Raw genomic sequence first — 14,383 nt, 5'->3', positions numbered from 1 at the left:
ATAGGAAATCGTGTGTGATTTTCAATTTTTTTAAAGTATTGCCATTATCTGTTTAAAAAAGGAAAGAACTTCGAGAAAAGAGGAGAAAATATACAAGTCCGAGAAATGGGAAGTGAACAAGTTGGAAAAAGAAAAGTGAAACAACATGATAACATTACATACCAATCACAACAATGAATTTGGCCTTTCTAGTGTTTCATACAGAATAATCAACCAAATGCGATTGGTAGAATTAATGCTGATTATGCTATCCATATACGTTCCATATGCGCTCCACGTTCTCGGCCGACCGCGCGGTGATCCACATAGACACATATAGGGCCCAACCCTCATTCTTTTTAGCCGCACATACGCCACCGCGCGGTTACATATGTGTTCCCCAGCGGTTCACCTGTGTAGCTTATCCGGTAAGGAGTCTGACCACCAATCATTCATCCCGGGTTCGATTCTTTCCCCTTGCCATTAATTTTTGTTTTTTGTCACGATTACAGTGGTATACCAATTTCCGGTTCTAACCCAATTTTTTGCATGGTTTTCGTCTTATTTACCAACAATCAAATGTCTTATCACTGTTTTTTTCTCTTCTTCTTCTCCCGCATATATTCTCTCCTCCCTAACCGACCTTGACAGAAAACATATCCCCACTTGTCCCCCACAGCCCCCTCCCAGTTTGTACATGTGTATAGTAAAATGTGATGCATCGAAAAATAAGAAATGTTTGTACAAGTACAAGTCATAAAGTTCTTGAATGGACGCCTGGAATAAAAAGAGTTTTCCCTTCTTCCAGATAAGGTGTGGTCAGTGAGTGAGTGAAGAGACGCAGAGTGATTATCGATAGGAAGAATCGTCTCGTCTTTTTCTCTTTTTTCTATATTGGGTGTGGTCTTCTTCTCTCCTTTTTCTCCTTCTTCTATTCTTCTTTTTCGTATTGACCACCTTTTCTTATTCTATCGCAGCTTTTTACCTTTTTGTTTGTACTACTTGTCTGAAATTGACCAATGTGTCATGTTGCCTAGAACTTCTACAACTTTTTAGAAAAATTCACTGTTTTTACGGTATACACTTTCAAAAATCAACAAAAAAAAGTTTCAAACTTCACAGTTTTAGAAAATAGCAAGATTTGAAAGCCCATCACGGTACTACTTCTTATCTCAGTATTTCAAAAATTTAGTATGTTATAGAGCAAGTCAAGGGCTACATTTTTGCAGTTGATCACTTTTTGAGAACTCTTCTAGATTTTGAGATATATCAGTTTTTCTCTACGGGAATGTTACTAACTTTGAAAGAGCGTTGAAAACTTAAACCCATTCGAAACTATATTGGTTGTGTAGATCAAATCTAGGGCTACATTTTTGCAGTTGACAATTTTTTGATAGCTATTCACGTTTTCGAGATATGCACCTTCAAAGTTAGGGGGCGAGAGAGCACGCGAAACGAGGAGGGTGTCGAGCTTCTCTGCGTCTCCCCCTCTCTCGCCTCTTCGAGCTGCAATCTTTAAAGGCGCATATCTCGAAAACGTGAGTAGCTATCAAAAAGCTGTCAACTGTTAAAATGTAGATCAAGATTTGATCTACACAATGCATGTAATTTGAAATATTTGAAATGTAGGTAATATTTTTATATATAAATGTTTTGTTCTAGTGTTGTTTTTTGTCGATTTCTCAAATTGTTTCTATTGATTCATACTTTCTTTCATTAAATTTCTTATTTTGATTCACGATTCAATTCAGAGATTGATTGAAATCTTGTAATAGCCACACCCAATTTATGGGTGTGTATGTGACGGGCAGTTTCCTTCTCAATTCGATTTTACAAGGTGTTTTCTTTTTTCTTCTTACGAATTTTCTTGAGAATAACTTTGAAAATTTGGGCTTACAAAAATGGTAGGTAATTCTGAATTTCGAAGTCATTTTCAGTTGAAAATCTGATCTCCAACTTTGACAATATGCCACTCTGTAATGATTCTTCTGACTTGCCCAATTTTTGAGTATTTTATAGACCAAGTCTTGATCTTTATTTTTGTGACATGGTAGAGACAGGTTACGGTAGAAATGCTTTTCTGTTGAAAATGGCCAACTTTGAAAAAGTGTAGAAAGTTTATTTGTTGTTGGATCTACTTGAAGTTATATTGGTTATGTAGATCAAATCTAGGGCTACATTTTTGTAGTTGACAGCTTTTTGATAGCTATTTACGCTTTCGAGATATAAAGCTTCAAAAGTTAGCCGCCACTGGATAGCCGAGAGAGCACGCGAAACGAGGAGGTTGTCTAACTTCTCTGGGTCTCTCCCACTTTTCTCTCTCGAGGCGTTCCAGGTTGCAATCTTTAAAAGCGCATATCTCGAAAGCGTGAATAGCTATCAAAAAGTTGTCAACAGCAAAACATAGTCCTATATTTGATCTACACAACCAATGTAAATGTATTTAAAATAAGCTAAAAGATAAATAGTTACAGACTGTTAAAGTTGGTCAATTTTTCAACTTGAAAATTCAACTTGAAAATTAAAGATAATGTTTTTTAAATAGGTTTTCTTTGATTTTTACTTTTTTAAAGTTTAAATTTTGCTTTTTTAGAGTTTATTGTTAGTTTAACGTAACAAAAATATAAAATCGAAAATTAGACAAACTTCTCTTCAAGCTGCAATCTTCAATGGCGCATATCTCAAAATCTAAAGTCCCTATCAAAAATTTGTAAACTACACAAATGTAGCTCTACATTTGCTCTATAACATATCCCAAACACAAAGCTGTGGAATGAAAACTTTCACCGTGACGAATTCTCTAAAAGCATTCTCAGTTTTTCATGTCTTCAAGCCCCAAACCTGAAGTCTAGATGTGCTATTTCCCACCATAAACATATTAATATCTTTATACATTCCCTTTTCCTCTAAATCACCTCCTTCCCGCCCATTGATAATCGACCATCCATGAAATGACTTTCTCTTCACACCCTCATCTCTCATTCCCTTCTTTTTCTCCTTTATTCAAAAAGTGTATCCATTTTTTTTTTCAGAAAAATGGAACGTCGGGAGGTGTACACAACACAACAACCTGATGGCACCTATGTTACCACTACTACAAGGTAAGTCTGTCGAAATCTGAGAGTCCAATAGAGCGCAGTTGCCAAAATCCGAATTTCAGAGAACAAACGAAATACAAGGAGCAAAGTGTTTGGTCGTGTGGACACGGTCCGACTGACAAGAACTACTGTATGGGACCGTTGGGTCTGTTGAGGATTGCGCAGATTGTGAGTGGGGGGATGCAATTGCGCTCTAACGAAGAATCCGGATTGTCAGTAGAGCGCGGTTACATTGCATTTTTTGTAACGTTACACTGGGGTTTCCTGATAAACTCTAAAAAAGCAAAAGTTTATGTTAAAAAATGTAGAAAAACCACTATTTTTCATTTTCCAGTTGAAAATTAGCCAACTTTAACAGTCTGTAACTTTTTACAATTTAGCTTATTTTAAATAAATTTACATTGGTTGTGTAGATCAAATCTAGTTCTCCATTTTTGTAGTTGACAACTTTTTGATAGCTACTCACGCTTTTGAGATATGCGCCTTTAAAGATTGCAGCTTGAAAAGGTGAGAGAGGGGAGACGCAGAGAAGCTCGACACCCTCCTCGTTTCGTGTGCTCTCTTGCCCTCCCTCGAAGCGATAACTTTGAAGGCGCATATCTCAGAGGGGTAAAAAGCTATCAAAAAGTTTTCAACTGCAAAAATGTAGCCCTAGCTTTGATCTACAGAACCAATATAGTTTCGAATGGGTCCAAACTTTCAACGCTTTTTCAAAGATAGTAACATTCCCGTAGAAGAAAACTGATACATCTCAAAATCTAGAAGAGTTCTCAAAAAGTGACCAACTGCAAAAATGTAGCCCTATACTTGCTCTATAACATATTTCAAAATCTAACAGGTCAGATTAAATTTCAGCTTGCAACACCCGGTCAAAGTTGACCAATTTTCACCTAAAAATTGAAATTTTCACAAATTTATTTTCTGTTTTTCAGTTTCTCTGCGTGGTGATCGTGTGTCTAATCACCTCAGTCTTCGGTCCAGGCCCATTCAAAGGAGTCCTCTTCGGCCAGACGATCCTTCTGACAGCTGCCAGCGTGGCAATGCTTCTCACCTTCATCTTCCTCATCGCCTACTTCTTCACTCTCCATTTGAATCATCTCGATTTCTTCTGTTGGCGAGAGGCTGATCTCACTTTCAATCTAGTTTGTGCATGTATGTTCGTCGTTTTGTCAATTGTCGAGGCGTACTACTCAACTGGAAGTTGGTCGAATAATTGTAACGATATTGGATCCGATGGTATCATTCATAATGGTTGTAGAATCATTTATGAGTGGGCTTTCGCATCGGTGAGTCTTTTCTTAGCTGAGTATCAAATGTTATGAGTCGCTACTCTGCGAATTGGAGTTTCAGAATTAGGAAAGTTTATTTAAGAAGTTTTTAACTTTCGGGCGAGTTCCTTGAGCCAAAAACGTTTGTCAGTGCAAATGCGCTCTATTGCGTTTTATCCATAACTTTACAACATAATTTTGAACTAATTTTGAAAATCTCGTATTTCCAGACGGTTTGAGGAGAACGTTTTTTTGCATACTTGTCAACCGGGCCGAAACGGGCCGACACGGGCCGGCTCGTAACTCGCGTCAAAATGAATATTATGAGCTGAAAAATATACCAAAATGTAGATCTCAGCGAGTTCTATGTCCGTGACTTACTACGGGCCGGATGGCTATTCGTTAATGTGCCGCGGGCCGGGAAAAAGTGCCAAAAAACGCGAAAATGGCCAAAAAAGGCATTCTAGCCCGGCCCGCGGCATATTAACGAATAGCCATCCGGCCCGTAGTAGGTCACGGGCATAGAACTCGTAGAGATCTACATTTTTATATATTTTTCAGTTCATAATATTCATTTTGACGCCAGTTCCGAGCCGGTTGACAAGTATGTTTTTTTGTGATTTTTCCAGAAAAATCACAAATTTCAAATCTCCTCCGTAACCTCAAAGCTAGCCCCCCTCCCTCTCTCAAATTTTTGATATGTTGTAGTTTCAGACCTACATTTTTATTGTTGACTATTTTTTGCCAACTACGATCATTCCCTGAAAAGTTATAGCCCTGCAAACTTTGCTTAACTTCAACGGCCTATATCTAGCTAGTAAACAGTCCTACATCAAAGTTGTCAACTACCAAAATATTACTTTATTTTAGCTCTATAACATATGAACAAATCAATAAAGTAGATCAAAATTGGTACTCACTTTCAAAGTGTGTAACTCACTTATTTTTTATCCATTTTTCCCAAAACTATATTCGCTGTATAGAGCTAAATTAGTTCTCTATTTTTGTAGTTGACAACTTTTTGATAGCTATTCACGCTTTTGAGATATGCGCCTTTAAAGTTAGGCCCCTGTAAAACGTCTCAAAGGAGAGGGGAAGAGACGCAGAGAAGTTAGACGCCCTCCTCGTTTCGCGTGCTCTCTCGCTCCTTAACTTTGAAGGCGCATATCTCGAAAGCGTGAAGAGCTATCAAAAAGTTATCAACTACAAAAATAAAGTATTTTATGTGATCTATAATATACCAAAAATTCAAAAATGTATCTCAAAGTTTGACACTATTACAATATGTCAAAGTTGACGAATTTCAGTGTATTGCAAATTTTTTCAAAGCCTTATATCTCAAAATCTATGAATGCTATTGAAAAGTGGTCAACTACAAAAATGTAGCTCTAGACTGTTTCTGCAACATGAACTAAACAAATTTTCAGTTCCTCACGTTCGCCCTTGCCATTCTCTACGCTCTCTCCGCCTGGCTCTCCCATCAAAACCGTCACACCCTTCACGTCAGATCCCAACAAGATCTCTATTAGAGGCCAAGATTTTTTAAATGATTTTTCTGAAAATTTTTGCATAATTTTTCACAGATTCTCTATTTTTTACTGCCTCCTATTCTAATAAACCATTCTTTCTTAATCCGGCTTCTCTCCATACAATGACTACAGTAACCAAGGAAGAGGATGACGTCATTCTAGTACCGTCCAATATGGGGACATATATCATTGAAAAGCTGAAATCACGCTGATTCCAAATATATATTCAGTTTTTGCTCTTGAGTCCTGGTATTCGAGAAAAACGGGTTTAAAGTTTGGACCAGATTACTTGGAAGTGAAAATTTCTTATCCGGAACTCGGAAGTTGGAAGTCGGAAGTGAAAAACCGCCCGAAAGTCGAAAGTCGGAAGTCGGAAGTCGGAAGTCGGAATTAGATTTTTTTCGCAAATATTCAAAAACTCCAATAGAAAAGATCATAAAATTGGCGAAAATCAGTGGAAAATTAGGTTTTGGATGAAGAAAAGCCAATTTTCTCGCCTTTTAGACCATTTTTCCAAGTATTTCTGCGAAATTTACTTTTCCGAAATTCCACCGTTATGGAATGACGGAAGTCGGAAGTCGGAAGTCGGAATTCCATGCAACTCTGGTTTGGACCACTGGTTTTTTTTTCGAAAAAATAATTATCAAAGTTTTTTGTTGTTTTTTTTGGGCGTGAACTTTTTCCATTTTCCAAAAACCAAATCTAAAAACAACTAACCCCGTGCCCCACATATTTTTTCTTGCCGAAGAAAAAGAATCCACAATTCGATATTCCCGATTCTCTCTGTAGATCACAAAATTAAACAAAAAATCGAAGATTACTTTTTCGTTTTTCAAAAGTCATGGGAGGTCGAGATAAGCAGAGGATGGGGAAAAAACGTAAGTTTAGAAAATCACAACGCGTTCCGTCGCACAACGGTTGGCACGGTGCCAAAAAAGACTTGGCTGAGCGCTAAATTCAAAAATATAAACCGCGACGCGCACGCAACGCGACTCGGAGAAAAAAATTCAAATCTGTTCGTTGCGTATCTTAAGCCTCGCACCCCAGCGTACTTTTCCAAAATCTCGAATGTTCTTTCAGAAATACGGAATCCATCGAATGAGACCTCTAAAGAGACGACTCACACGACGACGACGACGACGACTGAAGCCGCGAGTACTGGAGGGTCGAATATGTTGGGGGTTACTGGTGGGGGGCTGGATGGATCGACCGGAAATGATCATTCTGAGGTGAGCGCATGATTATCACAGTCTTGCGGGGTTTCGGGCGGTAGGCGACGTGTTGCAGGTTCGATCCTCCTTTGGGCACTTTTTTTTGCAATTTTCACAATCGATTTTTCAGAAACATAGTAATTCCACGTCGAGTTCAGCCTCTACAGGAGCCTCTACAGGAGGCTCTACAGGAGAAGCATCCACAAAAGGAACCGAAAAGAAAAAAGTGCGAAATGAAGCGGATGCGATGAACAAAGAGATGATGGAGTTGGCAGCGAATTGTGAGAAGAATGCGCCGAATGCGGACAAATTTATGTTGGAAAAGAAGAATTTTGAAGTGACGTCACTTATCAGAGGAACGAAGAAAGATGGAGCCTATTTTATTCATGATGATAATAACAATGTGAGTTGCCGGGTTTAATGAAAAACCATGCAAAAATGGGGTTAAAACCGGAAATACTTATACCACTGTAATCGTTACAAAAAGCAAAAAAGAATTGCGTGGGAAAATAATCGAACCCGGGATGCAAGATTGGTGGTCAGACTCCTTACCGGATAAGCTACACGGGAGAATGCGCTGGCGTTGTGGTGAGGGATACCAAGAAGGTGGCGGGCGGCGGTTGCCAGCATTGCCACCACAAGAACTGTTATAATAACCCTCGCCGCCGCGCCGGCTTTCTCTATTCATGGCGCAAGTGGTTACACAGATGACCACTAATCTGACATCCATGGTTCGATTCCAAGTCATCGCTATTCTCTTTTGCATTTTGTGAGGAGTACAGTAGTACAGAACGTTTTGGATATTACTCGCGAATTCTGGCGAAACACCATTTTTTCAGAAGTACCTTCTTCGTATAGAACCGGCGAAAAGTGGCCGGCTCCGGTTTGCTCATGAAATTATCGTTGAAATGGAGAAGTTGTTTCCAAAAAAGGATGACATTCCAGTTCTTCGAGCCATTGCATTCGGTTCGGTGCCAAAGTTTGGGAATTCCAAGGTTTCTCAGTTTATAGAAAATTTTCTTCCAACTTCACTTTTTTCAGTGTCTCGTATTATCACCATACGCATTGACACTCTACGAAATTCTGAAATTCTTGAAAACGTTCACCACGGGATGCGCCTACAATGTCGGCTTGCAGACTCTTGATGTGAGTTTACTAAGCATTCTTCTCCGCCCCTTGCCACGCCTAGATGAGACGACCCGCATGCACAGGTGAACCGCTGGGGAACACATATGGAACCGCGCGGTGGCGTATGTGCGGCTAAAAAGAATGAGGGTTGGACCCTATATGTGTCTACGTGGATCACCGCGCGGTCGGCCGAAAACGTGGGGAGCATATGGAACGCATATGGATAGCATAATCAGTATTAATTCTACCAATCACATTTGGTTGATTATTCTGTATGAAACACTAGAAAGGCCTAATTCATTGTTGTGATTGTTATATAATGCTATCATGTTGTTTCACTTTTCTTTTTTCCAACTTGTTCACTTCCCATTTCTCGGACTTGTATATTTTTTTCCATTTTTCTCGAAGTTCTTTCCTTTTTTAAACAGATAATGGCAATACTTTAAAAAAATTGAAAATCACACACGATTTCCTATAAAAATCATATGTTAGCTTGGTGATTATAACACAATCATTGATTCTCAAGCTTTTCTTTGAACTCTGAAAGAAAATGATACCCGTCGAAGAAATTCGAAGTCCGGCATTTTGACTTTACTTCGGTATGACAAATAATTACCTTCTTACCTTTAAATCCACCTGAAAAATATGATTTCTTATCATACCGAAGTGAAGCGGAACATCAGACCCGAACTTCTCAACAAAAACTTAAAATTCTAGTTTCTTGAGAAAATAACAAGTTTTGTATTGAAAAAATAAGTTTCCGCAAGTTTGAATAGATTTCTTTTTATTTTTGAAGTTTGCCATTATCTGTTTTGTGCAAAAAGAATGAAGAAAATAGGTGAAAAACTTCGAGAAACGGAGAAAATGGGCCCGGACTTATAGAAAAAAATGTCGCGTCGATTTACGGTAAACAACACGCCCACGTGTAATTCCGGAGTGTCGTTGCGGCGGCCGGCCGCCACCCTCAAATATGGACCATACATGGAACGTATATGGGAGCATTATGGGTGCACGCGCTGCCAGTACACAGAAAAGACGACCGCACATATGCGGCACACGCGCGATCCACTTTTCATTTATGGACACATATAGGGCGCTATTCTGGCACCTTCACATATAGGATTCCCAGCGGTTCACCTGTGTGGCCGAGTGGTGTACATGTTTGTCCGGTAGACTAACGGCGCGTGTTCGACTTTTCCCCTAGATCAACAATTTTTTGCAACCTTTTCCAGGCTATCAAATACCTCCATCAAGCTGGTTACATCCTCAGAAACGTTCGTCCCGACAGTTTCAGTGTTGATGCAGAAAGCGAGCGCAAGATCTATCTGACCGGTTTCCGTTTCGCTCGTTCTCACTTCGCGGGCGGTACCAAGAATAAGAAAGTGCGTGCCGCTCGTTCGAATGTCAAGTTCGGCGTGACTCCAAGATACGGTAGTTTGGCTGGTATGAAAGAGAAGGATCAGGGGCGGAAAGATGATTTGGAGTCGTGGATTTACATGTTCTACGAGATGTTGGATCGGAAAAATGCGTTGCCTTGGGCCAATAAGGAGAAATCGAAGGCGATGATTGAGCAGAAGGAGCAGTTTATGGAGAATAAAATTCGTTAGTTTCAGTGGTACAAACGCGCTCCACCGAAGAAAGTTCGCTGGAGCGCGTTTCTATCGCCCTATGAGCCTTTTACAGCCGAAGTCTACAAAATCGTGCCCTCTGAGTTCAAGGAGATTGTCGATATGGTTCGTAAGATGAAATACGAGAGTGCGCCCGATTATCAGTAAGCTCCGCCCCTTTTGGAAAAATTATCGATTTTCTGGTTTTTTTAGAGCAATCAAATCGATAGTTGAGATGGTGGGAATTGCGAAAAAAATTGATATGACTGTGTGTGATTGGATGGGAAAATTCGACGATCCGGCGATTCGTCAAATGGTGATTGACAAAGGGGCTGAAAAGACGGTTGACAACGTTTTCACGGGAAAGGACGACTTTGAGTAAGTGGTGTTTGAAAGTGTGCTCTGTTGAGGATGGCGGCGTAGCAGTTGGTCAGTGTAAAGAGTTACAGTGACAAAAATAGGAACTTCCTCTCAGGATACTGTAGCGTGAGTCTCAGTTTTGTAAAGTGCGCCCTATCGAACACAGTTTACACAGTGAGGAACGTTCCTTACGGCATAAAATTTTTTTCAAAAAAAAAGCTTTTTGAATTTTTTGACTTTTTTTTCCGAAAATTCGAAAAATGTTGAAATTTGAATTTTGGCGCCATTTATCCCCGGGTCTTCCTTGACAAGAATTGGATTACGATGTGCTCATTTCGGAGGTTACAGTGTTTACAGTGACAAAAAGTTACACTGACCAAGACTTACAGTGACAAAAAAATTAAACTGACAAAAACTTACACTGACCAAAAAGTTACAGTGACAAAAATGTTTATAACTAACGGTATTTCTATTTTAACCACTGAAAGCAAGTGCGCTCTAACGCTGACAAGCAGTTGCGGTGAGGAACGTTATCCAACAGCAATCAATTCTCAAAGTCCTCGTTGGGATCGGTAGGGCGCACTTGTGTTCACAAAACGGAGATGAATACCGTAACGCTACAGTATCCCGAGAGGAATTTCCGAAGCGCGAACAATTACTTGGTCACTGTAACTTGATAGCCTCTACCAAACTCTAGGTCACAGTTGTTACAGAGACCAAGTGTTACACTGACCAAAACTTACAGTGACAAAAAGTTACAATGACAAATTTGTTCAGAGTCACCACGAAGCTAGGGCGTAAAATATTGAATAAAGACGATCAGCTCAAAAGTGAGAAAACGACGTGGAAAGTGGTTTGTATACTGGGAAGTGGAGGATTCGGTGACGTCTACAAAGTGGTGAATGACAAGAAGACACCGTACGCCCTGAAGACGGAATGCGACTCTGGACCCGACATACGGATGCTTCGTCTGAAAGTGGAACTTCAAGTGTTGGAGGCGATCGAAGAGGCGAGAAAGGCGCCGAATCAAATGGATATTCCCGGAAGAAGTGACGTCTATCAGCACTTTGTGGAATTGGTCGATCGTGGGAGAAACAAGGCGTTGAAGTGTAAATTTATTGTGATGAGTTTGTTGGGACCGTCTTTGGAGGATCTGATGAAAAAGTACGATGTCAATTTGAGTGAGAAACAGAATCCATACATGATTGCTATTCAAACTTGTAATGTAAGTGGCCGAGTTTTTTTGCAAAAGTTAGGCCATCTATTATTCCAGGCCATCCAAGATCTTCACAACATTGGATTTCTTCATCGAGACATGAAACCTGCCAACTTCGCCATCGGTCTCGGTCGAGCTGAGGGCACCATTTTTATGCTGGATTTTGGGATTGGAAAAGGGTATATCGATCCGAATACTGGAAAACCGAAAGTGAGTTGTCCAGTGAAGCCATGTCAAGTTTTAAGCTTTTAAATTTTCTATGACTCGGTAGATCAAATCTAGGGCTACATTTTTGTAGTTGACAACTTTTTCGTAGCTATTCACGTTTTCGAGATACACGCGTTCAAAGTTAGCGGGCGAGAGAGTGTGCGAAACGAGGAGGGCGTCCTCTCTCTCTATCTCGAGCTGTTCTGCAGCTTGCAATCTTTAAAGGCGCGTATCTCGGAAACGTGAAGAGCTACAAAAAAGTTGTCAACTACAAAAATAGAGAACTATGTTAGCTCTATACAGCGAATATAGTTTTGAAAAAAATGGATAACAAATAAGTGAGTTACACACTTTGAAAGTGAGACTACTTTTTTAAAATGAAATACGATGTACCAGTTTTGATCTACTTTATTGATTTGTTGATATGTTATAGAGCTAAATTAGAACTATATTTTTGTAGTTAGCGGGTGAGAGAGCATGCGAACCGAGGAGGGCGTCTCGCTTCTCTGCGTCTCTCCTCCTTTCTCCCTCTCTCTATCTCGAGCTACTCTCCAGTTGCCTATCTTTAAAGGCGCGTATCTCGAAAACGTGAAGAGATACGAAAAAGTTGTCAACTACAAAAATGTAGATTAAGATTTGATCTACTCGAAAAGTATAAATTTAAGCCTATGCCCGTTATTCTTCTTACTCTGACACCTTAAACTTTGCCATTTTTTGAAGTTTCTTCAAAAGTGCAATGTTTGAGTGCTTGTATCTCAAAAACGTGCATTCCTATCAACGAATTGTCAACTACAAAAATGCAGATCTAGATTTGATCTATCCAAAAATCATAATCTCATGTTTCCTAACACTTCTTGAAATATCGTAATCTCTAGGCTCCTCGCGCACGTGTGAGATTCTTCGGAACCAGAAAATACGCTTCGATGGCTTCTATGGTTTTTCGCGAACAAGGACGTCGTGATGATCTCGAAACGTGGCTCTACGTGATTTACGACATCTTTGATCCGGAAAATGGATTGTCGTGGAAGCACGAGGTCAATGTAGATAAAATGCTTCTCGAGAGGACTCGTTTTTTCGCTGGAACAGGCAAGTTTCAGATATATGTCTGTCAGCAGAGCTACGCAATTGTTACAAGTGCGCTCCACCGAAATTCTCTGCGTCTCTCTATTTTTCATGCTATTTTCTTCAGCTTCGAAATTTCGGAATTTCTCGACTCATTCTGAACCAAAATTTACAGTTTTTGGTGCAAAAGATAGCACTTGAAATTCTCTATAAAACTATATTTAAGTTTTTCAAAAATGAATTTGTTTTCCGGCGAAAAATTGCTTGCAAACTTTGCAATCTGAAAATCCACGACGAGAGAGTGTGCAGCGCGAGGAGACTTTCTCTGACAGGCAGACAAGCGCACGCATTTCAAATTTCTGTTCAATTTTCGCAGAAAGTCATGAAGTTTTTCTGATAATTTTCATATCATCTTCTAGAGAATTTCAAGGGCTATCTTTCGATATAAAATTCACAAAATCTGGTTAAGCATGAGTGAAAAAAATCGAGTTTGAAAAGTGAATCCTTTTTATTGAAGATTTCTGAGCTGATACTGAACCTTTTTTTCTAAACTTTATACGAAAACATAGCCAATAAAATTCTCTACAAAACGGTATTAAAACTTTTCGAAAAATGTAAAGTTTTTTGGCAAAAAACCGCCCACCAAAAAATCGTAGACGAGAAAGTGTGCGGCGCGAGGAGACTTTCTCTAGCTGGTAGACAAGCGCGCGCATTTCAACTTTATGCTTAAATTTCAGCGCAAACATCTGTTGTTTCTTGCACGATTTTTATACCGTTTTGTCGAGAATTTCACGGCCTATCTTTTGGTATAAAACTCGAAAAATTTGGTTCAGTATCGATGGAGAAAATCGAGTTTGAAAATTCAAAAAATCAACAGTTTCTTGTTTTTTACAACTGACGATTTCTCGACTCATTCTGAACCAAAATTTACAGTTTTTGGTGTAAAAGATAGCCCTTGAAATTCTCTATTAAACGATATTCAAATTTTTCAAAAATGAATTAATTTTCCGGAGAAAAGTTGCTTGCAAACTCCGCGCTCCAAAAAATCGCCCCGGCGAGAGAGTGTGGAGACGCCAGAGACACTAAATTCATTTTTTGTTTCAGCCGTAAAAGATCCGAAGAAGAAGTATCGTACTCCGGATGGAATGCGTATGATTGTGAACTACATTAGAGGATTGCAATTGGATACAACTCCTCGCTACCAATTCATCACCGAATCCATTCGAAACGTGGCATTTTTGAATGGTCTGAGCACTCAAGACTTGAGTAAACCGTTCACTTGGGTTGGCAATCTGAAGCTGACGGATACAAAGAAAAAGGGAACGAAGAAGGTCGAACACTTCTCCGATTCGAAATCCAACAAGTTGACTGGAGGATCCGCGGAAGCTTGAGTATTATGAATATCGGCGATTTATTATTATTGTAGAAAAGGAAATGTATTGAATAAAGTGTTTGAGGAAAAATAGAGTCAATTTGGAGCAAAAGAAACGAAGAAAAACTCGTAAAGGAATTGATTGAAAATTACATGAAAAAGATTACATAAATTACTAAAAATATGATTAAATTACAGACTGGGGGGGATACATTAGAGAGAAAGTGCGCTCTATCGAAACTATTCGGTGGAGCGCAACAGCAAAACAGAAGATACAGTAGTAATACACGACTAGAAGGGAACCAGGGTGAGAGACTAGAAACGGGGAGAAATGGGCGGGGCTTCG

At 39.5% G+C, this 14,383-nt stretch overlaps 2 protein-coding genes across 2 annotated transcripts; both read left to right on the top strand.

Annotated features, from left to right (window-relative positions):
• Nucleotides 1-3,015: 3,015 nt before the first annotated feature.
• GCK72_000448 (uncharacterized protein) lies at nt 3,016-5,874 on the top strand (the record flags this gene model as incomplete). The annotated part of the gene is made up of 4 exons (XM_053722501.1): nt 3,016-3,080; nt 3,140-3,245; nt 4,010-4,363; nt 5,773-5,874. The coding sequence occupies 4 exons, from the start codon at nt 3,016-3,018 to the stop codon at nt 5,872-5,874; spliced, it is 627 nt and encodes a 208-aa protein (XP_053591146.1).
• An 841-nt stretch (nt 5,875-6,715) lies between these two features.
• GCK72_000447 (uncharacterized protein) lies at nt 6,716-14,056 on the top strand (the record flags this gene model as incomplete). The annotated part of the gene is made up of 12 exons (XM_053722500.1): nt 6,716-6,752; nt 6,955-7,103; nt 7,216-7,488; nt 7,925-8,080; nt 8,127-8,231; nt 9,446-9,815; nt 9,897-9,984; nt 10,034-10,198; nt 10,958-11,405; nt 11,454-11,606; nt 12,479-12,737; nt 13,770-14,056. The coding sequence occupies 12 exons, from the start codon at nt 6,716-6,718 to the stop codon at nt 14,054-14,056; spliced, it is 2,490 nt and encodes an 829-aa protein (XP_053591145.1).
• Between the last annotated feature and the right edge of the window lie 327 nt (nt 14,057-14,383).

Source organism: Caenorhabditis remanei, chromosome I, assembly GCF_010183535.1.
Source record: "Caenorhabditis remanei strain PX506 chromosome I, whole genome shotgun sequence".
Classification (NCBI taxonomy): domain Eukaryota; kingdom Metazoa; phylum Nematoda; class Chromadorea; order Rhabditida; family Rhabditidae; genus Caenorhabditis; species Caenorhabditis remanei.
The sequence above is the reverse complement of the archived record's forward strand: the minus strand, read 5'-3'. Positions and strand labels throughout refer to the sequence as shown.